The sequence below is a fragment of the Zingiber officinale genome, chromosome 8B, assembly GCF_018446385.1.
Source record: "Zingiber officinale cultivar Zhangliang chromosome 8B, Zo_v1.1, whole genome shotgun sequence".
Lineage (NCBI taxonomy): Eukaryota > Viridiplantae > Streptophyta > Magnoliopsida > Zingiberales > Zingiberaceae > Zingiber > Zingiber officinale.
In genome coordinates, this window is record NC_056001.1 from 107,613,768 (window position 1) to 107,641,190 (window position 27,423).

General features: G+C 37.0%; 2 protein-coding genes across 2 annotated transcripts; both read right to left on the reverse strand.

Moving 5' to 3' along the window:
* Positions 1–1,935: 1,935 nt before the first annotated feature.
* On the reverse strand, positions 1,936–12,893 carry LOC122014152 (protein FAR1-RELATED SEQUENCE 5-like). Its single transcript, XM_042570333.1, has 5 exons — positions 12,848–12,893; positions 10,254–11,236; positions 2,484–2,655; positions 2,081–2,156; positions 1,936–1,996 (listed from the first exon to the last, which is right to left on the reverse strand). The coding sequence occupies exons 1-5, from the start codon at positions 12,891–12,893 to the stop codon at positions 1,936–1,938; spliced, it is 1,338 nt and encodes a 445-aa protein (XP_042426267.1).
* Positions 12,275–24,493, reverse strand: LOC122016552 (phosphatidylinositol 4-phosphate 5-kinase 1-like). Its single transcript, XM_042573889.1, has 10 exons — positions 24,037–24,493; positions 22,571–22,628; positions 21,306–22,376; positions 19,956–20,123; positions 18,660–18,825; positions 17,874–17,981; positions 17,611–17,798; positions 16,890–17,026; positions 14,066–14,237; positions 12,275–13,266 (listed from the first exon to the last, which is right to left on the reverse strand). Exons 2-10 carry the CDS (start codon positions 22,606–22,608, stop codon positions 12,990–12,992), a joined length of 2,325 nt encoding a protein of 774 aa, XP_042429823.1. The 5' UTR covers positions 22,609–22,628; positions 24,037–24,493; the 3' UTR covers positions 12,275–12,989.
* Positions 24,494–27,423: the final 2,930 nt, after the last annotated feature.

A 27,423-nucleotide genomic window follows, 5' to 3' on the forward strand; every position in this document is an offset into this window, starting at 1 on the left:
ATAGGTGGATCGGTCCACAGACCGATCAACCTATTGTTCTCTGAATCCATCGCTATCTGATCGGTCTGTATCTGATCGGTCTACAGACCGCTTCTCAATGCTTAGCATTTCATTGGAAGCTTAAAGGAAATCACATAAAATTTACTCTTTGCTAACACTTGTTAGTTATCTGTCTCCCTGTATGCCACTTCTGCTACCTTGTTACGGTTTCAACCAAGGTCGACATTGGATCGGTCTGTTGACCGATCCAGTGATACTTTGGTTGACTGGATCGGTCTGTCGACCGATCCAGTGATACCTTAGTTATCTGATCGATCTCGTGACCGATCAATAATCACACTGAAGCAATCTGTGGATTATCTGATCGGTCTCGTGACCGATCAGTAACCACACAGAAGCAATCTGTGGGTTATCTGATCGGTCTGGTGACCGATCAGTAAGAAGCGATGGGATGCGATGGGATTCAGAGCGATAGGGGATCGGTCTGTGGACCGATCCACCCATAAGTCGATCGGTCCACAGACCGATCAACATAATCCCAGACCGATCAGGGGGTGTCCTGATCAGTCCGGAAGGCTATGGATCGTTTGTCCTTTATATTTAAATACGATACTCAAATAAATCAGGTTCATCTCAAAAACACAAATTAATCCATAAATAATTCCAAATGCTGGTTACACTACTTGGTTTTTGCATAAAGAGTCCAAAAATAACTAAATCAACAACATAATGTCTTTTACTGAAGTGCATTACATTAAAACTTTAGAACCCAGTAAAGACTGAAGTGCATTACATTAAAACTTTAGAACCCAGTACTAATTGGCTTTTGCATTACAATATTCAATTGCATTACAATCTTCAATTAAAAAAGAACCCAGTACAAGTGCCAACATAAGCCTTAGAACCCTTGAGAAGGCCAACATTATAATCTTCCTTGTCTCCCAGTTGAGAGGTGTTCTGCCAGATGCCCTATAACCTATGAAATTGTTCCAGTAATGAAGGAATCAGAAAGGGTCAAGAAAGTCAGACAGTATAAAAGAAATATTTGATAAATTCAGCTTAAAACAAGTTTGTATATAAACAAATCAAAATCTTAGAGACTTGCACAACTTGAATTAACATAGCTGAGGATTATGAAAAGAGCAATCAAACAAAATGCAAGACTTTATTTAGGTCTAAATAGAAATCCAGAACTAAGAACAACAAGTATTATCAATTGTAGCTGGAAAAAGGTAGTTGGAACTAAGAACTTTCTGATAAAAGGTAGCTGGAAAAATAGTACAAAATCATTTTAACATCATATTATTTCCAAAATGATACATGTACATCACCAAAAAGAACAACAAGTAGTATCAATTGTAACTGGAAAAAGGTACCTGGAAAAAAAGTAGCTAGAACTAAGAACTTTATGATAAAAGGTAGCTGGAAAAATAGTACCCGTGGACTCCATGGTTTTAACATCATATTATTTCCAAAATGATACATGTACGTTACCAAAAAGAACAACAAATATGATCAACTGGACTGGATTGATCATCGATCATATATAGAGAATTCTAACTTACATTCTAAATTCTAAAAATAGTACCCGTATATACAAATGAAATGTAAAATGATAAATTCTAAATTAAAAACAAATTATGTGTCTAACTTACATTTTGGCTGGACTGATCATCGATCATATATAGAGAATTCAAATTTGATAATTCATCTTGCTTTTTATCAACTGTAGAACTTTGTAGACAGATGTACTTATATTCAATATTAACAAATAAAAAAAGTAAAATAAATTATCACCAAAACATAGCACCAAAAGAAAATTTCACCAAATATACAAACAAACCTTTTTCTGAGACTTTGTCTTCGCCTTTTTCACAATTTGCTCAATTTTGGATTGTTTTAGTTTCGTCGGTGGACGCCCACGAGACCTTACTTTTAGAGGACTGTGAAATTGTTTGCTTTCATATCTTGATTCCTCATGTATTTTATTGCTGTCCTGATAACCATCCAATGAATCACCAATATTTATATCCATAATTTTTTTTTTGCTTCTTTCAAAATGCCTGTTAAAACAATGCACCTTTCATCAGTTTTTGACCCAAGCTGCCCCACTTCCTGTAACAATGGTTGAAGATTATTATATCTTTGTCGTTCCTCTGCATGATGACAAGAATCATCATAAATATTAGTGATTCCTTGATATCCACGTTTAATGTCTTTGCGCTATCGTTCCAATATGTAATTTTCTGGAACTATAGTGACATTTCTTTTCACCAGAACAGATATTATATGTCTACACATAATTCCACGAAACTCAAAGAGACGACACAAACACTTTATTTGACATTGTAACTCATTATATTGTACCCAAAAAGAAATATTTTTTGGAGTTGCTCCCTCTTTCCCATATATAGTTTCCATCACCTCAAAAAAGAGTGTTGCCCCTTCTTGCTTCACAAATGAAGTGTTACAAAACATCAAACCTCGCAGTTCATCTTGAAACAACTTGAATATTTTGTTAGTATAAACACTTTGAAACTGCTTTTCAATTGGATTGCCACTAATAACTGGAATGATTGAATTAAAAGATGCAAAATCAGAATTATCTTCCTTTTCAATCTTGCTTTTCAAAGCGTTGTCATATTGTTCAATAAACTGCTTCAAAGTTGTTTTCGAATGAACATAATCATCAAAAAAATACATTCATAGTTTCACTTCTTTGACTTGTCGACATCCCTGCCCAAAATTTATCTTTCACATATACAGGCATCCACTTATGACGAATTTCATATAAAGAATTCAGCCAATCATTTTTCTCCAAGTTAAAGTCTTCGATCAATTTTGTCCAGTTGCTATCACATTCTTCAGATGTCATAGAATTGTAAACAATATTTTTCAAGTTCCTCTTTATCAACTTATAGTTGGCATTGTTAGGACCAAAAGTAGCTAGAGGGGGGTGAATAGCTCGTCGCGTTAGCTCGTTGCTCGGCGTTGCTTGTTTCTTCAAAGATGTGCAGCGGAAATACAAAGAAACAATCACACAACGCTAACACGGTTGGTTTACTTGGTATCCACCTCACAAGAGGTGACTAATCCAAGGATCCACACCAACACACACACCCTCCACTAAATAAAACTCTCCTTTATGGTAACTACCAAGGGCGGAGAAGCCCTACAAGACTCAATACAAGAAGAGAGGGAAAGGATACAAGAAATACAAGCTTACAAGCTTACAATGAGTATAAACCCTAACCCTAGCTTCTCTTCTTGGCTTTGATCCGCCTCTTGACTTGGAGAACTTCCAAGATCCTTCAAGAACTGGCGATCTGAGCTTTGTGAGTGCTGTGGAGGAGCTGGCGAGAGATCTGGAGTGAATCGGAGAAGAGGTGCGGAAGGAATCATGCGCCTGCGGCCTTTATCGACGCCAACGATCGGATCCCGATCGATTCGAATGTTCCCAATCGATCGGGGAGGCTTTGGATCGATCAACGGATCGATCCAGAGCGCCTCTGTGCTCTGGAAAAAATGCCTGGATCGATCCATGGATCGATCCAGCGCTTATCGCGCGAAGCAGCCGCGTCCCAATCGATCCACTGATCGATTGGGACATCTGGATCGATCCACGGATCGATCCAGAGGCTCTCTGTTCGCTAGGAAAGGCTTGGATCGATTCACTGATCGATCCAGCTCCTGGATCGATCCACTGATCGATCCAACACTTGGTTTTTGCCCAAAACTAAGTTCCAAGCCTCTCAAACCAACATCCGGTCAACCTTGACCTGTTGGTACATCATGCCTAGCATCTGGTCACTCCTTTGACCTGCTAGGACTTCCCACCAAGTGTCTGGTCAATCCCTTTGATCCACTTGGACTTTTCTATTCATGCCAAGTATCTGGTCACTCCTTTGACCTACTTGGACTTCCACCAGATGTCCGGTCAATCCCTTTGACCTATCTGTATTTCCTCGTGCCAAGTATCCAGTCAATCCTTTGACCTACTTGGACTTCCCAACACCAGATGTCCGATCATCCTTGATCCATCTGGATTTTCCCTTGCCTAGCTTCACTCACCAGGACTTTCACCTAGCTTCACTCACTAGGGTTTTCCATCTGCCTAGCTTCACTCACTAGGGCTTCAACCTGGCTTCACTCACCAGGACTTTCACCTAGCTTCACTCACTAGGATTTTCCATCTGCCTAGCTTCACTCACTAGGACTTCCCTTCTGCCTGACTTCACTCACCAGGACTTCCATTCTACCTAACATCCCAGTTAGGACTTCCCAGTCAAGTATCCGGTCAACCTTGACCTACTTGACTCTTCTTCAATCAATTTCTTATTGTCAAACATCTAAACTCAAACCAAGACTCAGCTTGGTCAACCAGGTCAACCTTGACCTGAGGGATGTTGCACCAACAATCTCCCCCTTTTTGATGTTTGACAATACCACAATAACACTTACAATACCACATGTAAGTTAGGCTAATCCTATAACCTCAATCTTCATGCCACTAGGTAATGAACACATAAATTAAGCTCTTCATTCTCCCCCTAAGAGGGCACACTCCATCTAGGTAATGAAAGCCTAACTTACACCCATTCACAGGTCCTTTCATTCTCCCCCTATTGGCACACATCAACCCATCTTTGGGCACACATCAACCCATGCCCCAATTTTGGGTACACATCAACGAATCCATTTGTTGACGACTCTCCCCCTTAAGAGTTGCTCCTCGTTGTTCACAACATCACTCGTTGTGATCAACACGATAATGAAGGTCTCATACCCTTCATTTATCCTTAACTTCTCCCTCAATGTAGACAAATACCCAACCTTGAGCATTTTCTAACCACTTGAGTTCCCACTTGAAATAATGAGGATATCCACTCCCCATTTCAAGTTCAAAAGCTCATACATGAGCATTTTCTTTAAAGAAGGTTAACCACCTTCCAAGGTTCATGAAAAATAATTTTTCATGTCTTTAAAGAGTCCCTCCCCCTAAAGACATGGTGGTAACTTCTATCATTGCACCAACAATGACTTGGAATCCCTAAACCTTTAGGAAACCCAAATTTAGAAGTTTTGAGATTCAAATACTCAAAATTTGAAACAAACCTCAACCTAAACTTCAATGAAGCCTTCTTTAACCAATCCATCCTTGTTTTCACATGAAAACACCCTTGTATGTATACAAATATATTTTGGGGGGTTTGGAATGGTTACCTAGACTCAAAGGGGTTCAAAGATGCTGAAATCAGGCCTTCCCAGCCAAAATCAGCAACTTGGATCGATTGGAGTTGGGTTCCAATCGATTGAACCTTTCTGAATCGATCCACTGATCGATTCAGACTACCTGGATCAATCGGCTGATCGATCCAGCGAGCTTCTGCTCGCGGGGGACTTGCCTTCTGAATCGATCCACGGATCGATTCAGGCACTCCAATCGATCCATGGATCGATCGGAGCTCTAATAGTTGCTGAAATTCCACTTCAGTCAACTTCAGAAACCCCTAGAAAATTCTACAAAAATCTAAAAATCATGAAATTTCGTGTAGACATTATTTAGGGCATACTTAATCATGGAAAAATAGTTTTCTATGAAAATACATCATATTTTCAAAGATTGACACAAGATTGAAAACTTGCTAAAACTTTAGCGTTTTCTTCAAGTTTGTGTCTAACTATTCAATGGTGATTACTATCAAAAGATAGTCTTCACCATGGTTTTCCAAAAGCATTTTTAAAACATTTTCAAAACCAATATCCCATCATGTTCCTTGGGCATAATGCACATGACTTGTACATTAGCTTTCCCAATGATGGGAAAACACATAACTATGTGTTTTGATGAACCTAAAAACTCAAAAGAATGCACTAAATCAACATCTTGAGCTTTGTTCATCATCCTAACATCTCACTTGTATCTAATGTGCACTAAACCACATACAAGTCACCTTATAGTCTTTGTGAGATGTAGATTTTGGTTTTGCCCTAATCTAGGGATCATGCATATCTATCTAGGCATTTTAAAGATATTAGACATCCACCTAGGATGTCACTTGTTAATAAGTGTTGCTAAAATGCCATTTGTCCTTAATTACAAGGAATTAAACTAATGCATGATAATGTTATGGCATACATCAAAATAAAATAACTTTCAAAAGAAAGATTCCTATAACTACATGATGTATGAATGTCATGACATGATATTTTTTTTTTTTAGATTTTGCATAATAAAACATGAATGCAAAAATAGACATGATGTCATGGCATATGATGGGCAAACAATCATGGCAAGATTTAGCATAAATAAAATATACCTAGATTAACTATCTAAGTATCCTTAAAATCTTAGCTAAACTTACAACTTAAACCTAGATTGCCCTAAAGTGCTTCAAGAAAATGCCAAAGCCTAAATTGGCATTTCTAATTTCCTTGATTAATTTATGCCAGTCGAAATTAAGCATATCCTCAAATGTTGGCATATTTCATTTTTCACAAGAGTAGCACTTTTAAATTAAGGCCCGGATTGCTTTAAATTTCCTAAGAACATACCAAAATCCCAACTATGGTAGTTCTTCTGAATTTCCCAATATGTGTCATTTAAGATTAAAATCAATTCTTCCACCATTAGGCACATTTTACTCTTTCAAGGAGTAAATAATAATTCCATTTCATTTTCAAAGGTTAACAAAAGCTTGAAAATGCTCCTTGAGTGTCAATTTCCTCAAAGTTGGGTTAACTACCCTTCTAATCGGAGTTGACACTCTCTAATCCATTTATGGGGTAGAGAAAATGCTCCTAGGAACCCAACACCTATTGGTGCTCCTTGGATGTTCTAGGTACTCACTAGGGATAACTTCCCTAAATACCTTCCTAGTGACCTTGTTGGGCTTCTTAGAAGCCTTGGTCACATTTTCTATGTCAACTCTAGGGATAGCCTCCCTTGTGACCTTGTTAGTGACTTTCTTAGACTTCTTAGAAGTCTTAGTCACTTTGGTTGCAAAGATACTTCTAGGATATCTTCCCTTGTATCTTTGACTTGACCTCTAGACTTAGGGTTTGTTCCATAGCTATATGGAACCCTATGATAACTAGGCACATCCCTTTTTGCTTTGGGTTTGTATCTCAAACCTCTATGGCCATTGGATGACTTTTGTACCCCTAAACCTAGGTTATGCTCATTTTGCCCTTTTAGGATATTTTCCATCCTTTTTAGGGTCTTTTCCATTTTATCAAGTCTTGATCTCAAGACTTGATTTTCTATCATTAAATCCTTAGATTTTGATTTCTCATTACACCCATGAGCATTTTTATTTTTGGGCTTGTATCTATTATCCTTAGTGTTCTTGCCCAAGTGTCCATCTACCTTCCTAACCTTAGGTTGGGTAGTTCTGGCATGTAGGGCCACATGCTTTTCCTTAAAACCCTCATGCTTCCTATTCTTATGGTAAATTACATTAAAATGATAAAAATTAGAACTATCATGCTTTTTACCATAATGTAAAGGGGTAGGCTCAATAAAAGATACCTTCTTCTTTACCTTGGAGGCTCCCCCTTGACTAGTGCCTCCTTGAGCCTTGACCACTTTCTTCCCCTTGGGGCATTGACTTCGGTAATGCCCCTTTTGATTGCAAGAGAAGCATATAATATGCTCCTTGCTCTTCTTTGTGTTGGGGATGATCTCCTTGGGCTTCACCTTGCCTTTTTGTGCCACTTGGCCCTTCTTCTTGGCCAATTTAGGGCACTTGCTCTTGTAGTGCCCATGTTCCCTACACTCAAAGCATATAATATGATTTTTATTATTAATTGAAATATTTATACCTTTGCTTGTAGGGGTGGCATTTTCTTTGGATCCGGAGGTAGAAGCTTCCTCTTGAACGGACCTTGATTCTCCTCCATTTGATTTTTCTTGACTTGTGGAGGTAGAATCTTCTTCCTCCTCTTTGTCTCTTGACCCGGATGTAGAAGCTTCTACTTCTTCTTGATCCGACGTCACCAAGGATTGCTCCCCCTCAATCCTAGAGGTGGAGGCTTCATCATCTTGAATATGAAACAAGGAGTATGCTCCCTCCTTGTTCCCTTCGTTGCATTCCCTTGAGGATGAAGCTTCTTGGATTTCCTCTTCTTCGGAGGTTGAGCATCTCTCAACCTCAGAGTCCTTCTTTTGGTCTTGCTCCAAAGAGTCACCCTCTCTGGATACTTCTTGCTCTTGTACAGTGGAGGGGATCTCTTCATGAAGCTTGGCCAATTTGCTCCATAATTCCTTTGCATCTTCAAATTCTCCAATTTTGCAAAGGATGGTGCTTGGCAATAAATTGACCAAAAGCTTGGTCACTTTGTCATTTGCATCGCACCTTTGGACTTGCTCCGAGCTCCATTTGCTTTTCTTGAGAAGCTTGCCCTTCGAGTTTGTTGGAGCTTCAAATCCTTCCATTAGAGCAAACCATTGCTCTATCTCCATCATAAGAAAGTTTTCGATTCTTGATTTCCAAGAATCGAAGCTCGTGGAAGTGTATGGTGGAGCCACCCTTGTGTCAAATCCAAGTCCATCTTGGAATTGCATCTTGAAGTTGAGCCTTTTGATTTCTTTGACTTTAATGAATTTGCTCCAACTTCTTCGCCCTCTAGCTTTTCTTGTTATGCTTGACCCTTCCGGCGATGATTCCGGTGAAGAGCGGCCTTGCTCTGATACCACTTGTTATAACCAAAAGTAGCTAGAGGGGGGGTGAATAGCTCGTCGCGTTCGCTCGTTGCTCGGCGTTGCTTGTTTCTTCAAAGATGTGCAACGGAAATACAAAGAAACAATCACACAACGCTAACACGGTTGGTTTACTTGGTATCCACCTCACAAGAGGTGACTAATCCAAGGATCCACACCAACACACACACCCTCCACTAAATAAAACTCTCCTTTATGGTAACTACCAAGGGCGGAGAAGCCCTACAAGACTCAATACAAGAAGAGAGGGAAAGGATACAAGAAATACAAGCTTACAAGCTTACAATGAGTATAAACCCTAACCCTAGCTTCTCTTCTTGGCTTTGATCCGCCTCTTGACTTGGAGAACTTCCAAGATCCTTCAAGAACTGGCGATCTGAGCTTTGTGAGTGCTGTGGAGGAGCTGGCGAGAGATCTGGAGTGAATCGGAGAAGAGGTGCGGAAGGAATCATGCGCCTGCGGCCTTTATCGACGCCAACGGTCGGATCCCGATCGATTCGAATGTTCCCAATCGATCGGGGAGGCTTTGGATCGATCAACGGATCGATCCAGAGCGCCTCTGTGCTCTGGAAAAAACGCCTGGATCGATCCAGCGCTTATCGCGCGAAGCAGCCGCGTCCCAATCGATCCACTGATCGATTGGGACATCTGGATCGATCCACGGATCGATCCAGAGGCTCTCTGTTCGCTAGGAAAGGCTTGGATCGATTCACTGATCGATCCAGCTCCTGGATCGATCCACTGATCGATCCAACACTTGGTTTTTGCCCAAAACCAAGTTCCAAGCCTCTCAAACCAACATCCGGTCAACCTTGACCTGTTGGTACATCATGCCTAGCATCTGGTCACTCCTTTGACCTGCTAGGACTTCCCACCAAGTGTCTGGTCAATCCCTTTGACCCACTTGGACTTTTCTTCGCGCCAAGTATCCAGTCAATCCTTTGACCTACTTGGACTTCCACCAGATGTCCGGTCAATCCCTTTGACCTATCTGTATTTCCTCGTGCCAAGTATCCAGTCAATCCTTTGACCTACTTGGACTTCCCAACACCAGATGTCCGATCATCCTTGATCCATCTGGATTTTCCCTTGCCTAGCTTCACTCACCAGGACTTTCACCTAGCTTCACTCACTAGGGTTTTCCATCTGCCTAGCTTCACTCACTAGGGCTTTCACCTGGCTTCACTCACCAGGACTTTCACCTAGCTTCACTCACTAGGATTTTCCATCTGCCTAGCTTCACTCACTAGGACTTCCCTTCTGCCTGACTTCACTCACCAGGACTTCCATTCTACCTAACATCCCAGTTAGGACTTCCCAGTCAAGTATCCGGTCAACCTTGACCTACTTGACTCTTCTTCAATCAATTTCTTATTGTCAAACATCTAAACTCAAACCAAGACTCAGCTTGGTCAACCAGGTCAACCTTGACCTGAGGGATGTTGCACCAACAGGCATGACTAATAAACTTGGCTGGAAGTTTTTTTATAATATGACAAAGACATAAACGATGATGTGAGTTTGGAAATACCTCAAGAATTGCAATTTCCATGGCTTTGCATTGATCCGTAATAATAGCTCGTGGAGCTCGTCCTCTCATGCATGTCAACCATGATTTAAATAACCAAATGAAAGTTTCAGAATCTTCTTTAGATATCAAACCACAGCCAAGTAATATGGATTCACCATGATGATTTACTCCAACAAATGGAGCAAATGGCATATCATAACTATTTGTAAGATATGTAGTATCAAATGTAATGACATCAGAAAAAGAATCATATGCAGCCCTAGATCTTGCATCAGCCCAAAATATATTTCTTATGCGAGAATCTTCATCTACATCAATCACATAAAAGAAATTTGAATTTCTACTTTGCATACGACAAAAGTAATTATTCAAGGCTTCTGCATCACCATTCCCAAGCCTTAATCTTCGTGCTTCAGCCACATAATTTCTACACTTTCTGTCATCAAACGGCAAATTTTCATAGCCACCAGCTTCAACAACAAAAGAATGAAAACTCTTACTCAAAGTTATTCCCGCTTGATCATTCAACTCTAATTTCCTCTTAGTTTGGGAATCTAAGACTTTATTACATCTAAAATGTCTTGACTTCCTTGGACTTAATGCATGATTGTGTTCAAGTTGAATACTAGTAATGACACATAATCCATCATTCTGAATTGTAATATTAATTCTTGCCTTGCAATCTGTTTTGCTACAAGGTCTAGGATAAAAGGAATTTTTCACTCTAGGTGCAGTCTTACCAGTTTTAGAGCATCCGAACGAAAAATACTTCAGCTGACCATCATCTCCTTTTTTGGAACCCAACTTTGAAATACCAAAACCAAGACCTTGTGCATAGGATTTGTAAAAATCATAAACTTCTTCTTCAGCTGAAAAACACATCCCAATTTGTGGAATATCAACTCCATTTGAGCTTGACGAATCACCCAATACTTGGAAATCACCCTCAATTAATAGTTCTTGCTCCATAACAATTTTACAACCTAAATTCAAACAAAAAAGTTATTAGTAAATGAAAAATCAGCTGGTAAAGTGATGCATAACATATCATTTCTCTAATAACATATGAATATCAACAAATCTAACCATATCAGCAATTTATAGTTTCATTTCTCTAATAACATATGCTCTGTGATACCGTGGAAAAAAAATGTGATCACTCTGTATAAGAAGATATAGTCACTAAATCTGTAAGCTAGTCATTAAATCTGACCATAGTCACAAAGAAATGACATGGGTACAACCTGATACAGAGCAGAAGTAAATCATAACAAGGAAAAAACAAAGGCAAATAAATACAAGACAAAGAATTGCCAGCAAATCAGCATCGATATGAAAACAATTTGGTAAAGATTAAGTTGTGACATGATAAGCTAGTCACATGAACAACTGATACAGAGCAGAAAGAAGATAAATGATAAGCTACCAACACAGCATAAATTTCCTAAAAATCTGTAAAACACAGCATACATCTGCAAAAAACGACACAAGACTTCATCCCTTGTTTAACTTCGTCACTCCCAGAGGCGGCCAACAAAAGGGACGAGACAAAGAAGGGGAAAGGGACGAGACAGAGAAGACCGAGGGAGTCTTTGGGATCACTTACGTTCTTCCAAGGAGGAGATGGTCGCGTCGCAGCGGCAGCAGGACGGCGACACAGGGAAGAGACCTTCACGGGGAAAGCGAAGGAGGGTTTCGTGCGTCGCAGCGGCAAGTAGAGTAAACCCTAGGTGACAAGAGCGGTGGCGACACGAGAAAGGGGAGATAGATCTCCACGAGGAGAAGAAAGTGGCGACACGGGAAAGAGGAAAAGAATTCTCGCTTTTTTATTTTTTTTCCACGTAGGATGGATGAGTCATTCGCTGATGCTTTAGTGTTTTTTTTTTTCACTCCGCATATCATTTCTCTAAAATTTAATACCCTTCTACTGTACTATAATTCCATAAGCTAATTTAGAGCTACTTCTAATTATTGATTTTAAAATTTGCCACTGATTATTGAATAAATTCAAAAAGCAAGGATGAGCCACCAGAAATGACACAGCTACACAAGTAGCTCAAGTGTCACACGCCTTTATTTGTGCAAAAAGAAATTGTTAAATGATACAATCTTATTCGGAATCCGAATTTGAGTTATTGGGTACCATGACATTATCCATACTATAACAATAGCCTTATCAATGTGCTTAAATCATGCTTCTACTTCTCAATGAAATTTGAATGAACCCACGAATGAGATGATCAGTTGGTCCTCGACAGTCATTCCAACTGTTCAAACTCCTGCAGACCAGACACAAGCCACAAATGCAAGTAGTTCTTTTCTTTAAATTCCTATATTTCAGCTGTAATAAGGAACGGCAAGAACTTGGGCGAACTGAATTGCAGGTTTAGTTTCATGGATCACTTTATCAGCTCATAGACATGATGATGGTTGACCATGATACACAATAGGAAAACATTGATTAACCTCACAGAAGTAATCTGTCGACCTGGCTGGAGAGCGCCACTATGCATTTGCATGATGACGAGATGTTGACCGCCTCTCCATTCAGTTGCTCGATTGCGTTCACTGAAGATGAAATGTTTTGTGAAAACCTTTGCCAAACTCAAGAGCAGTGAGGGTACCAGTTTCGATCAGCATTGCACGAGAAAAAAGTTCCTCCTTGATTCCTCATAATAGAGAGGCTAGCTTTCAAATAGATTGTTGAAAAAATAAATAATTTCATGATCAAAGAACTTATTCAGGGAAAACCTCCTTCAGGAAACTGATGAACCGCTTGGAATACGTCTTTGGTTCAATAGCAGAAATCAAGAGGGGATCGTACTTGAGTGACTTGCAGGCATGTTCTATTTTCTTAGTCATGTTATACTCCTGCAATATGTCGATAATTCCAAAATAGAGAACGACATCATAGACTTCAATGGGATCAATTTCTGCTGAATCAAGGAGGCAGTTGTGAAGTAGCTTCAAATTAGCTTGAGCTGGCATGTTCACCCCTAATTGTACCCGCAACCTGTAGTGATTATTAGATATCTTTGCCAACTAACACCACAATGACACTATTAATAGATGTAAAGAATTTTAATCGGAATACTCTATACTGTAGCCTTTCTTCTTTTCTTGCATTATAAGGACAAGTAATTCTACAACATAAGCCAGCACATCTAGAGAAACATTAATTTAATGAGTCTGCTTTTCCAGTTTTTCTGAGCCTTAATGAAATCCATCTAAGCATTTGAATACCTTGTCTGGTCAAAGACTAATCTACAAGATTGCTTTGTCAGAGAAGTGGTCAGATAAGAACTTCAACTAACACAACTCTAGGAAGAATCCAACTGCCAGGCAATTTGAGAATTCAAGCACCAGAACTAAGATTGTAGTTGGCCATCCAACTAGAAGATCTGGGGCTTTTTTTCTAAACTAAAATGTTAGCTTAGGGTTTATTCTGACTTCACTTTAAAGTTTAATGTTTGTTCAAATAGTTACGGAGATGAGCAAAGAATAAGAACAAGGTAATTCTCTGTACATAGAAATCATTCACTGTTATGCAGATAAGAGGTGAGTTCTTTATGATTCAAGTTTTCATGCTGGTTAACAATAATAATGTTCAATGTATATGTTTTTTGGGGATCACCCTTTTCTTTAAAGATTAATTTGAAATCTTCATTAGCATAAAAATGATTCATTATAATATCTTACTTTAGTTCTACTACTACTAAATGGACTCTTAACATATTAAAAAAATACATCTCCATAGGAAAAGACTGCAGGTTAATAGTTAACCAGAAATTGAATAGGACAATACTATGTACCTTCCAGTGCCAGGCAAAAGAAGATCAACTTCCTTATTACCAGCTGCAGATGCTCTTAATGTGCTGCCTCGGATGTGTGAACCTGGTAGACTAGTCACAGAACTTGGTTCATGTGCTACCAAGCGCAAACCCTTTGGTAGGTTCCTGATTTCTTCATGTAACTGGGACTCAGCTGGATGAAAGAAAACAAATGTACAATCCTCAAAAAAGGGTCATGAGGAGAGGAAAGTGCAAGCCTTTCCAAGTAAATACTATATAAATGAAACCTGATAATTTCAAATGAGAGATTGCTTGCTTGAACTAAATACTCAAATCTGCTATCCGAGGCTCTACCAAGCTATACCTTGGCCACATTTTCAGGTGAATTTTGATTCTAAAGGATGATCATTTAGCTGGAATCACAGTTCAAATCTATGCGCCTCAGTATCTCAAGTAAATTACATAATATTTACCCATAGGATTAAAGTATCATTATGTCTCACCATTTTGCTTGAGTGGTGAGACATAAACTGCATCAAAACAGTTCCCAGCTCAAAACGCCAATTTCTATTGACAGCTGGGAAATATGAAAGGCACATAGGAAGATGATCAAAGGCAGAAATATAAACAGAGGACCATCAAGGAAGCTTAGGCAAGAAAACTTGACAGATGGGAAAGGCAGGTGACTAGAATTCTCTGCAGAGACAGCAGAAAACTAGGTGGCAGACGTGTAAGACCCCTTCTTCCCCCTTGTTTGTGTCACCAACGCCGAGATAAACTTTTTCAATTAATTTATGAACAGAGAATGATATTTAAAATTGCATAAACCAAAACTATGTTCTAACAGCCTCTTACATAAAAGTCAGATCGGGCTCAGACCACGACCAAATTACAAGAGAGCCAAATCACAAAAGAGCATAATAACAATAAAGTCATCAAATGCTAAGCAGTGGCAATAGGTGGCATGGTATGGGCGTCTTCAAAATCATGAATGTGCTCTCCTACCAAGATTTGCTTATTTAGCATATTATTATTTAGGACCACAAACCAAATCTATAACTAACAACTGTATTAGAATTAGACAAGGTTCCCTGCATCTAACAAATGAATTAGGATGTTTGTCAAAATTAAAGCTATGTTTCCACTTTCCACAGGATCCATGTTCACTGCTGGCATGTATAAGGTTCTAGAAATGGACTTGTGAGCATCCCACATCAATTCATCATATTAGAAGCCACAAGAGGACCTAATACATGGGATGGGAATCTTTGTAACAGATTAAACAAGTTAAGAAAATTTGAAATTTAAGCATCCATGATGGGAGCAACATGGTTGGGACTAACATGGGTGCTGTAACTGCATCCTACAGGCATTAGGCTGGCATGCCAGTTGCTTGACTAGAAACTGATAGGAATTCACATCTATACCATGAAGATAAACAAACTTACTAGCATTTTACATGCAGAACAATTACAGAATAGCATAGCAATATTGAACAGCCAACTTCAAAAGATCCGACAGTGCCACTTTCACTTATTCATTTGGGTAATAATTTCTTAATAGTGCAATGTAAAATGCCATGGTTGTAAGTTAAGGAAAAAATAGCTCCACCATAAATTAGGTCTAGATTCAGTTCAAAGATTTAGGGCCTAGGTTTAGAACATCTAAAACTTGAAGGAATTGCAAGGCTCAGAATGATAATAGAGGCTTTAGGAAGTTATATAAATTTCATAAGCAATAACATTTTGAATACGTAGCACCAAGGAGAATGGAGATCACATCTGTCAGTTTTTTTCCTCAAAATTAGAACATCTAAGGCTTAAATTTTCTGCCTCTCCATATCTCGTGGCCCATTCAAAGATTGGTGCAGCTTTCAGAAATCTGAAACTAGTTTCATTTGACTTGTGAAAAGAATATGAGATAAAAGCACTACAGAAAGATTTGTTGGGGAAACTAATATTTGGGAGTTGGGACATCTTTGGCGACAGAAGAAATTGTGTGACGGTGACAGTGGTCACACTCTCATATCCCAAAAACAGCAGAAGATAATGATAAGATGGAAGGATCTTTACAACTATACAAAGGGCCTATATTGTCCTAGTTATTCAGCTAGCAAGTAGAGGTCATGCTGATAAAAAACAACCAACCTAGAATTTGGTGTATGAATTATGGCCGCTATGTTTCTCCTTCTAAACGTATGAACATAAAGTTTCAACGATCGTAAAGTTTCTTCGATCTACAACTGTTTAACTTTTACTATCCACCTGTGCAAAAATATGCATGTACAAATAACCAGCAGCAAGAAGGCTATGAACATCATGTTCATAAAAAAAAAATACATTTAGGATTAATTTTGACTAATCAGTGATTACTTATGTCATGAAATTTCAGAAATTTATATCTATGCAAAGTTGTAAGTGCAGCATTAAGACCATTGTCACACATCCATATTATATATCCTATTCTACTATAGACTCGCCATAATTCATAAACTACTATGAATGGTTGAATAATGATACATCCATTTATTTTTATTCAATATTCAGTAAATATTAGGCAGTATTTACTATCAAACTTCATAGGGTTAATTACCATTATAAAGGATAATCAAATTCGAAATGTTATTTTGGACCACAAGGTCCACAGCAAAGGTCATTGACACAGAAAAGAAAATAGGGCACAAAATTTGATTAAATAATTTGGGAAAATAAATTCAGTAGCTACTACCTGGCAAAAGGTTATTTATTGCATGAGAATAAAACTACATAAATAAATATAAAAAATCCGACATATGTAAATTCGAAACAAGAACTGGAGAAGATACTACAGTAATTGTCTGGTGAACCTGCATTCTCCGTTGGGTGATTACGAGATTCTGAATATGCCTTCAAATGCTCAGGAGCCCTAAAGTGCAGTCCCAGCAACAAGCTGTAATCAATTATTGATTGTGATTCCAGGAACTTACAATCTAGAGAGATTTGTCTACAAAAATAAAAGACAATTCAACTCAGTCAGTTGAAGACTATCTCTAGTATGTAATCACGAAAATAAACTAACAGTTGAAATTTGCTGCAAATCCATACATATCAAAATAATTTCAGTATCATGATCTTCAGGATTAGAAAACAAAAAGGTAATACATGAATAATAATAAGGAATGAAAAGACAAAATATGACATTCATATGGAACATGAGAAATCTTACAAAAAGGATAAATCATGGCAAGGACACAACTTTTTCTCTCTTTTTTTTTTCTTTGAAAGAGAGAGGCTAATAAATAGCCCGCCCAACTATTATACATTATATGTATCAGAGAAGCAATCTCTCATCAGAAGAAGGCTGGTATGCAACCCAAGATCTTGGCAACTACTTCCAAGTCTTTACTGACTTAGTAATAGTATTAGCAATATTTCAGGATATAAATTCAATTATTCCCTCATGTTTTCCATTATCTTTCTACTATTTGATTACTTGACGAAGAGGATAGCATGGTATATTTCTTTGCCAGAAAATAAAGTCAACATGATAATGCATCTTCTTAAAGACAATGAATTTAAGCGTCTGACCTAAAAAGTGACTCTCGCCATGATTTCTCTAAATGAAAAACATATGACAAATCAAGGTCTTTCAATGTTGTGATCCCATTAGTTTTATGCATTCCTGTACACCTTCCAATAGAGGAACCCTTCAAGTCATACCGACGGTGGATTCGCAATTCTGTCCGAAACATATTTCCCATAACCACGAAGCGAACCTACAAAAGCAAAGTGTAAAATAGCAGGAATGCTTTTAAAGTGCAGAACTGTAATGAAAATTTCAGTCAACACACCTTCCTCCCTTTTATAGTTAGTCTGTGGAGACCAAAAAACTTTGTTATTAGAGTATTGTCATAGGCTCCAACATGAACATAATAATTCGGCAGCATCTTCAATAGAATCTACAAATTAAACATTCAAAATCAGAACGTTCAGTCATATGTTTAGTTGTACACTAATGCTGTTGCTATCCAAATTATTGCTTATATTCCAACTTGGTTTAATTAACAACTAATAGTGGCTCTTCTTCATTACAGCTAAGCGGCAGAAAATTCTTTTCTAAGCAGCATTTTTTCTGAACTATATAAGAAATTCTTCACGAGACCAAATTACCCTGGAAGTTTACACAGTTTAAAGCATCTTATGACCTTTTGACCTTATCCCTTCCTGAATTCAAAGCTGATAAAAGGTTTGAGTCTAAAATAAAAAGACAAATACCCATAACTCAATGCACTGGAGCCAAAAAGGACAGAACTACTCACTCGGTGCTTGATCAAGCAGCATGTAGAATTTGGAACAAGAATATCACAGACAAAGGATCCAGGGTGAGAAATTAAGCAAAAGAGTTGTAATTAGCAATTTGTACAGAACCTATTCACAGAAATGAACAATATGCTGCCAAATGAAAATATAACAATATATTCAAGCTGAATATATACTCAATTTAACATTATGCAACTAATTTCAGTTAGAAAGGTATCTAAGCAAGCAGCATTTAAAAATTAAAGAACATTCAGATGCCTTTGGATTAATAGATTCCATTTTTTATTGTGACAAAATGCATAGATGCGTATTCAAACCTTAAGTTCATATTTTCTTAGAGTCTTTATTAAAAATCTTTCATCCTGCGAAAGGTAAAATATGCTGCCACTTTTCCCCGGAGATGAAAGCTCTTTTAGGCCATCACCTCCACATATGGACATCATGTAGTCAGCAGCATCTATCTTAAACATTTCACGAAGATTCCTGAAAACATATTGAAATTAAGGAAAGGAGTGGGTATCGCAAATAATCAAATGAAATGAAATAACAGGTTGCAGATAAGAAATCAAACATTAAAGTAAGTACAAACAGACACTCAAGAATTGCTGAGTAGATAGTTGGTCTACAATCTTTAGAAAGGCCTAGAAAGGCATAATCCAACTAGAAAGATGGAATAAGGCAAAAATATTCACATGCATCATGCACTTTTTTTAAAAATAAAAAACAGTAAAAAATGAACAAAATGTATCATGCATATGAAAATTCAAATGTGTGTACAAAATGATTGCCATAAAAACAGATAATCCAAGTCCAACTATAAAGATGGAATAGTTATGATGCACAAAAATTCACATGCATCATGATATGCATACATATCTGTGTATGTGGTGTAATATATGCACTTTTTCTTTACCTGCTTAATTTATCAAGACAAAAACACATTCCAATCAATATGGAAATGGAATGCAACCACTGACTAATAATATAAGAAAATCCTTTCCTCTACTTCTACTATTGCTTGATAATGGAAAACATTTAAAAAAAATAAAATCTTATTCTTATAATTTACCGGAAGCTAGGAGGCAAATCAAACTTAAAAGTTCTATACAGCAAAATAAAAAAGGAAAATAAGTTTACTTCACGGGAATGCAATGCGAGAAGCATAATATGAGGAAAAAATTTTTATAAAGGGGAATACTTGTCAATGGAAACTAGTTGAGTAGGATAAAAAAATTCTTTTAATTCCTATGGGATTCAGTTGGGGCAGTGGTCCCCAGTGCATCCACTGTCCCTCCATCGTTGGCCATGTATGCTATTGTGTTTAGGCCAATAAAGTTATATATGTATGTTATTCAATCTTTACAAAGCTTGGAAAAATACAGAATGGTAATCTCAGAAAGCTTCAACTAAAATTCCTTGTACGCTATTTGAATGAATGAATGAACCTCTAGAATCCAAAACAAGACAAAAAACTATTTCTCACTTTTGTGCTTAAGTAATGAACATGGAAGACCAAAAAAGATGTGTAACACCTGCAGAAAATCACTAGAATGCATATTTAAGATGATTGCTTTAAGTTAAACAAAAAATTAGATAGAATTCCACTGAATTACCTAAAAACCATAGGACAGTAATCCTTCCAAAAGAAAGCAACAGAGTTGTGTGGAGGTGTAAATTGAGATCCCATGCAAGGGAAGTACATTCTTATTCTAGCTCGAGACCCAAAATCAGAGGATCGCACTTCACGCATCGGCACTGGTGTGATTTTCCCAACTGTATACCTGTCAGTTTCAGAGGAAATTCAGTAACAAATAACTAATAAAAAATATATGTTAAACATACAACACAAGAAGATACAAGATTCTATGAAGGATGGCTCATGAGAATGATCTCAATATGAAAGATATGTTATAATGAAAAGAAGGAACTTTTCTTCTTATCAAATAATTTATCAATCTTCACCATGTTAATAATTAGTATACCCTATGGATTAAAAATTTGCTCGGTGCTAATTGACATGGGCGAAATATCACATTATGCCCAATGACCGGCACATGAAACTAACCAAGACAACAAAACCATGCAATGATGGCGATGATAGCAACAATGTTAAGAGTGTTGTTCGTGACAGCTACAATGTTAGAGCATTATCGATGCAACAATGTTAAAGTGTTATCAATGACAGCAACGATAGATGCAACAATGTTAAAGTTTGATTGATGACGACAACAATGTTAGAGCTTTAGCACAAGTTTAATGTGATGTTTGCAATGGCTGTGATGATACTAGAACTTTCGCAGAAGGCTTCTACGACGATGTTAGAACTTTCAAGTGAGGCTTGCATGAGTGACACTAGGCAACCGTGACAAGGTTTGGGGTTCACTTTTTGTCTCTTCTCTTCTTCCTTCTCTGAATCTTCTTCCTTTTCTCTTTCTTGATTCCTTCCTCTTTGTCGATGCCTCCGGCACTGGCACATCTTGTTCCTGCCAAGACCAGAAAGCCCAGCTTGTAAACCTTGGTATGTTTACTGAGCCAATTGTTTGTGCATAAGCATTTGAACTAAGTTCAATTCTGATTCTCCTTTTCTAGCTGTTTTGATTCACCCTCTTTTCAAAAAGAGGATGCTAACTGGGTGAGGCAGGAAAGGAAATACTTTAGAAGGCCCAATGGGTTGCTTGCACGAACTTTCCCACCAAATTATGTTTGAATTCAGTTCAACCAAATCTACACACTGATAAATAGACGAAACTTTTTTGAATTCCAATACAGAAATAACTCTACCAAATTCTTTGAAAACTTCTCCACCATCATCATAGATTAACTTCAAAGCACAAAGCAATCCAATAAAAAGATTTTAAGTATTTGGGTTTGCTATATGAGCTATGCAACTACATAATGCATGACAATGCATGAAAAGACAGAATATAACAACATTTTCAAGTTCATTAATTTAAGATATTTACCTAATTCCAAGTTGCAAGTTTAGCATCAGATAGTAGCTCCTGTGACCTCTGTAAATATTTTCACCAGGTCCCCTTGATTGTTTCTTCATCTTCCAGTTTCTTTTATTTCTTTGTGATCTTTGAAAATCAAAATAACTAATTCTTTCGGTTATTAGAACTCCTTGCATGTACTCTCTATCAAAAGCTACAACACAGGTATCTACGAGTACATGTTGACTATCATATGAAGAACACTGTGTCTGGGATGTGTTCTCTGACAAACTGCTACAACCAGTGTCGATACTCCAGACTCCAAGGGATGATGACCTATGTGATATTCGCTTTGATTTTAGGAAGCAAGCAGGTATTCTCCATCTATTGATTCTACATCTTCCTTTAGGGGGCTTTTTGCTCACTGGCTCTTCAGCACTGTATGATAAAGAATGAGAAAGACTTGGTACCTTATTATCACACAGAACAGATTCTAAATATCTAAGTTGACTAGGTAGCTTGCTTCCAGGAGGGAAAAAAGTTCCATGTCCATCCTTTAACCCTTTGCTCCAGATTCCAACATAAATTGATCTATCCCCATATTTATAACAGCCTGAGCCATTTTCTAATCCATCTGACCAGTTCCCATAAAATATATCACCATTTGCCCACTTCATAACCCCTTTACCATGCATCTTTCCAGCCTTCCAATTTCCAGTATAAGTATCACCATTACTCCATCTGTATGTGCCATGACCATCTTGCCACCCCTCCCTCCACAGACCATCATATTCATCTAGATTTGAGTAAGCTTTGATTCCCTTTCCATGTTGTTTATTCATCCTCCACAAACCTTTATACACAGAGCCATCAACTCCAAAAAGAGTGCCAGAACCATGCAGGAAACCTCCACAAAATTCACCTTCATATGTTGCACCTGATGGCCAACATATCTTACCTCTACCAGTTATTTTGCTTTGCTCCCATTGCCCATCATATATTATTCCATCTGACCAGGTGTATCTTCCAACCCCATGAGGAAGCAAACCATCAAATTTTCCAACATAGACATCACCATTTAAGAGAACCTTCTCACCATAGCTTGCAAACAAGTAATAAGTAAAATTTTAATAGAAGATAAAAAGAGCATAAACTTGATGCTATAATCAAGAAGAAGACTCTAGCAGCAGCCTTCTTAGAATGTACACAGGTCACAGCTGCTATTTAAACTGAGAGCAAACTATGGAACATGTAGGTAGATGAAAAAAAGGGGGAGGGTGGATAAGACAACTCACCTTCCACCAAGATCATGGCTCATACTCAAACCTGCCATGCTATGCTCCAGACTAATATCTGCATGAAAAAAGAATCAAGATAAGATGGAACCACAAGCTAAGATCTCCGTATGTGAGACTGTGAGATAGAGAATCTTGGCATCAAACAAACAATAGCAAAAAAAACTTCTCAGTTCAAAATAGTAATAATCACTGTGTAAGTTGCAAAAGGGAAATAATAACAATAATAACTCACTTTACTGAGGTGCCACCACATTCACCCACCAATATGCAATCCACATCATAGAGTACACAATTAATCTTTTAAGACAAAAAAGGCAATATCTCGCAAAATAACATTTGGCCAACATGTTGAAATAATCAAACTTTTATATGCTCTAGATTTCCATTACTACACCTCTAAGAAACACCTGAATGTTGGCGTTCACAAATCCAAGAATAGATTCATCAGCAATTCCTATACAAGAAACAATGTTTACATGGATTGAGGAGGGTATTTTAGTAGGGCTGGGAGGGGGCCTAATTTGAGTGTTTTTGAACAGAGGGCCTAAAGTTTCAAAGAGCATATACAAATTCACTGTGATTGACTCACTGTATAATGCATATGTGATATTTATAGCGATACATAAAGTATTTATCAAATCAACACTCGCAAGCTACTAAATAGGGAAATTTAGCCTTTCAAGTAAACTTGATTGAGTGTTCATTGGTTCAAGCGCACTAAATAAGGTTTTTTAATTGCACATGCAGACCACATATGTTGTATGCAGTTACATGTGATTTATATGTTGTCCCTTTCAAAATTGCCTAGGCAACCACATATAAAGCCTGAACAGATGCTTTTTTTAAACCATGAGAGGATCTGAATTGATAATTCTTCATTAGTAGAATCCTGATTTGAGTATTTACTTATTCAAATTTCTCGATGAATGTGTCGTTACATTCAAGCAACACAACTAAGGAAGTAGAGCACTGAATATAAGAAAGATCTCAATGTTGAAAATTTGTAGACAGCACAGTTTAATAAAAATCATAAATATAACTTCAATTTGAAAAGCCTCCAACATAGTAAAGCAATCCTTTCTTAGCAAACCCCCTCCCCACAAAATCTGAACCTCACCGAAACTGAATTGAAGTCCTTGATCTCCAAATTTAATAGTGTCAAAAAGATTAAGAGAACTTATTGCGCATACATGAAATCTTCGACCCTGTGAATCAATCCAACCCCACACTCCTTGTGCTCTTGTGCTTCAAGATCATCATCAACGAAATTAAAATCGTCTAACTACACTTTTCGCCTATCCCACGGAATTTAATCCTAAAGCAATAAAGCGCTATCTTACTCGAACCTAGTAGATGCGACTCACAGAAAGGATTAATCTATAATCATTGTCACCCATGAGCTCGAAGAACCCGATCATATCACAGATAAATCTAAAGTGATAAGAGCAATCCAAAAATCCTACCTCGCTGAGACTCGCACCCCAAACCTCCGTCCAGATGCGCTGGAAATCCGCAAACAAGAAGCACCAACCGCACGGAACAAGCATCCAGGACCGCAACCGAAAAAATTGGAAAACAAAAGAAAAAGAAACCAGCTGGCGAATCTGGGAGCGTAGAACGACAACAGGACGCGCCAAGAATCAAAAAAATTTCAACCAAAGAAGGGTTAGATCTCCCAACAGAACGGAGCAAGTGGGCAGAGGCATCGATTCCGTCACGACGCACCGATCGGAGTCCATCCAACGCTTTTGCCCCCACAATTTTATCCCCATCTCTCTCCCCGTCTTTGTTTCGTTTCAAGCACGACGTCAACTCTACCTTCTCCGCGCCGTTGTGCTCCTCTAATCAGAGTGGCTCCTCTATGTCTCTCCCTCTCTTTCAGTGCGCTACTTTTAACTGTGCTGGAAAGGGGTGTGGAATCCAGGACGGAGCTTGCCTTTTTCTTTGTTATATAGATGCTGGGCGAAATTGCAAATCAAATCCTTCATATTGAGATATTTCAATATTTACCTCTTAATTTCGCTACCACTTTTGCGCTTTGCTATCTCTATTTTTAGTCTCTTCATTTTTTTTAAAAAAACTATTAACCATTGAGTTTAAATACATAAGATAATATTATTAAATGCATTTTAACTTTAACACTCTCATTTTAAATGGCAGAGGAATTTTTTATGATCCCAAACTTGTTTTCTTTAATAAAAAAATATTTCAACTAAAATATATGTCTCATGTATCAACATTAATTAATCAATTTGCCTTCCACTTTAATAAATTAAGTTTGACCTTAATTAGATTAAGCTTGATTTTAATCCCTATTTATATCTTAATTCATTAATTCTTGCCATGTGCTATTGATTTTGGTTTAAGAATTTAATAATTTAGTCACGAACGAGGTAGAAAAAATAGCTTTTTATCAATAGATACGTTTTCAAAATATTTAAATCATATATTATAGTTTTAAAATTATAATCATGTACTCATTTCTTATTTTACCCTTACCTTTAAATCAATTTGACTGGAAGAATTTTTCAGTTGAATTGATTTCTTTCTATGTGTTTGAAAAAAAATCATCAGTTAATTTCGGTCAAAACTAGCTGATAGAACTAGAGACATCGAAATGATATTAAATTAGTTCATATATGTTCGTCTAATTCTCTTGATTGTAAAAATACTATCAAACATTAATTTGACCTAATATATTTAGAGCAATGATTTTTTTAAATACGAATATATTTGAAAACTAATTCATGTTTAAAAAATTACTGCTCTCAATATATTTGGTCAAATTGATATTTGATAGCATTTTTACAATCGGGAGAACTAGACGAACATATAGGAACTAGTTTCATGTCATTTCGAAGTCTCTATGTCCATTACCCGATTTTGGCCGAAATCGGCTGATGGACTTAGAGACCTTGAAATGACATGAAACTAGTTCCTATGTGTTCGTTTAGTTCTCCTGGTTGTAAAAATATTATCAAACATCAATTTAATCTAATATATTAAGAGTAGTGATTTTTTAAATATAAATATATTTTTAAAAAATTATTTATGTTAAAAAATTAATGATCTCAATATATTTGGTCAAATTGATGTTTAAGAGAATTGATATAATCATAAAAACTAGAAGAACTTATAAGATCTGGTTTCACTTCATTCCGAACTCTCTAGGTCCATCAACCGATTTTTGGTCGAATAAACCTACAATTATTTTATTTAGGTTTATTTGGCCATAGTTTAAAAAAAAATCACTGCTCTCAATATATTGCATTAAATTAATATTTGATAGTATTTTTATAATCAAGAGAACTAGATGAATATATAGAAACTGGTTTCATGTCATTTCAAGGTCTCTAGATCCATCAGTCGATTTTGGTCGAGACCTTGAAATGACATGAAATCAGTTTATATGTGTTCGTCTAGTTCTCTTGATTATAAAAATACTATCAAATATTAATTTGATGCAATATATTAAGAGCAATGATTTTTTTAATATGAATGTATCTGAAAAATTAATTTATATTCAAAAAAATTACTACTCTCAATATATTTGGTCAAATTGATGTTTGAAATCAATTTTCGATAAATTAGAGAAAAATCTCCAATCACAATGTTAACTTTGCATGCAATCCCCATGTCAAAAAAACTTTATTTCCACTCACTGCATGCAAAGTATTACTTGTTTCAACTCCCTCATGCAAATATTGATACCTAAATTGCCCCTCAGATTTTTTAGGTACAAAAATTTCAAAATTGAGTACAAAAAGTCCAAAAATGAGTATAATTCTTCTTAAAGTCAGTACTTTATATTAAAAATCGAGTATATTTTCTATCAAAATTGTTCCTCTTATTTTTTAGGTATAAAAAGTCTAAAAATAAGTATAATTCATGTTAAATTCAGCACTTTACACTATAATCTAGTACTCTATACTAGGATCGAGTATATTTTCTAGCGAAATTAACCCTCATATTTTTCGGTACAAATAGTCTAAAAATGAGTATAATTCCTATTAAATTCAGCACATTAAACTAAAATCGAGTATATTTTAAGGTGAAAAAAGAATCGTACTCAATTTGATAGAAAATATACTAGATTCTAAGTTAATATACTCAATTTAAGAGGATTTATACTGATTTTTAGACTTTTTTACCTAAAAATATTATGGGCAATTAGGTAAAGATGTTTAACTGGGGAGTGAAAACAAAGATTTTCATGGATGGGGACTGCATGCAAAGATTTATTTGTCAATAGGGACTGCATGCAAAATTACCCAAGAATTTTTACAATTAGATGAACTAGACGAATATATATGAATTGATTTCGTATTATTTCGAGATCTCTAGGTCTATTAGTCGATTTATCAACTTATTGATTTTTCAAATAAAATAAAATTAATTCAATTGATTTATTTTTTCAGTTGAATTGATTTAAAAGTGAGGATAAAATGGAAAGTAAATATGTGATTTGATAATTTTAAAATACGATGAGTGATTTAAATATTTTAAAGATTTATTTACTAAATTCAGGAGAAAGAAATTGATTAAGAGAGCAACCAGAAAACGGACGAAAACGGCCTGTGGCGTAGCGGTCGGCGGCTGCCACAGCCACGATGCTGTGTCGCCGTCCAGCCTCCTGCCACGGCGGCGCTGTGGCCGAAGCTGCCGACCAACGGCACGGAGATGTTTTAATTGTCTTGTCGGATTCATCGGTTTTCTAGCGTATCCATGAGGATTAAGGGTTACAGATCCCGTGAACAAGGGCACTGTTGTTGCCAATGGCTTGGACAATAAATGAGCCATGCCTATTTTCGCTACCTTCATCATTGTGCCTCCCTGCTCTTCTCCATGTG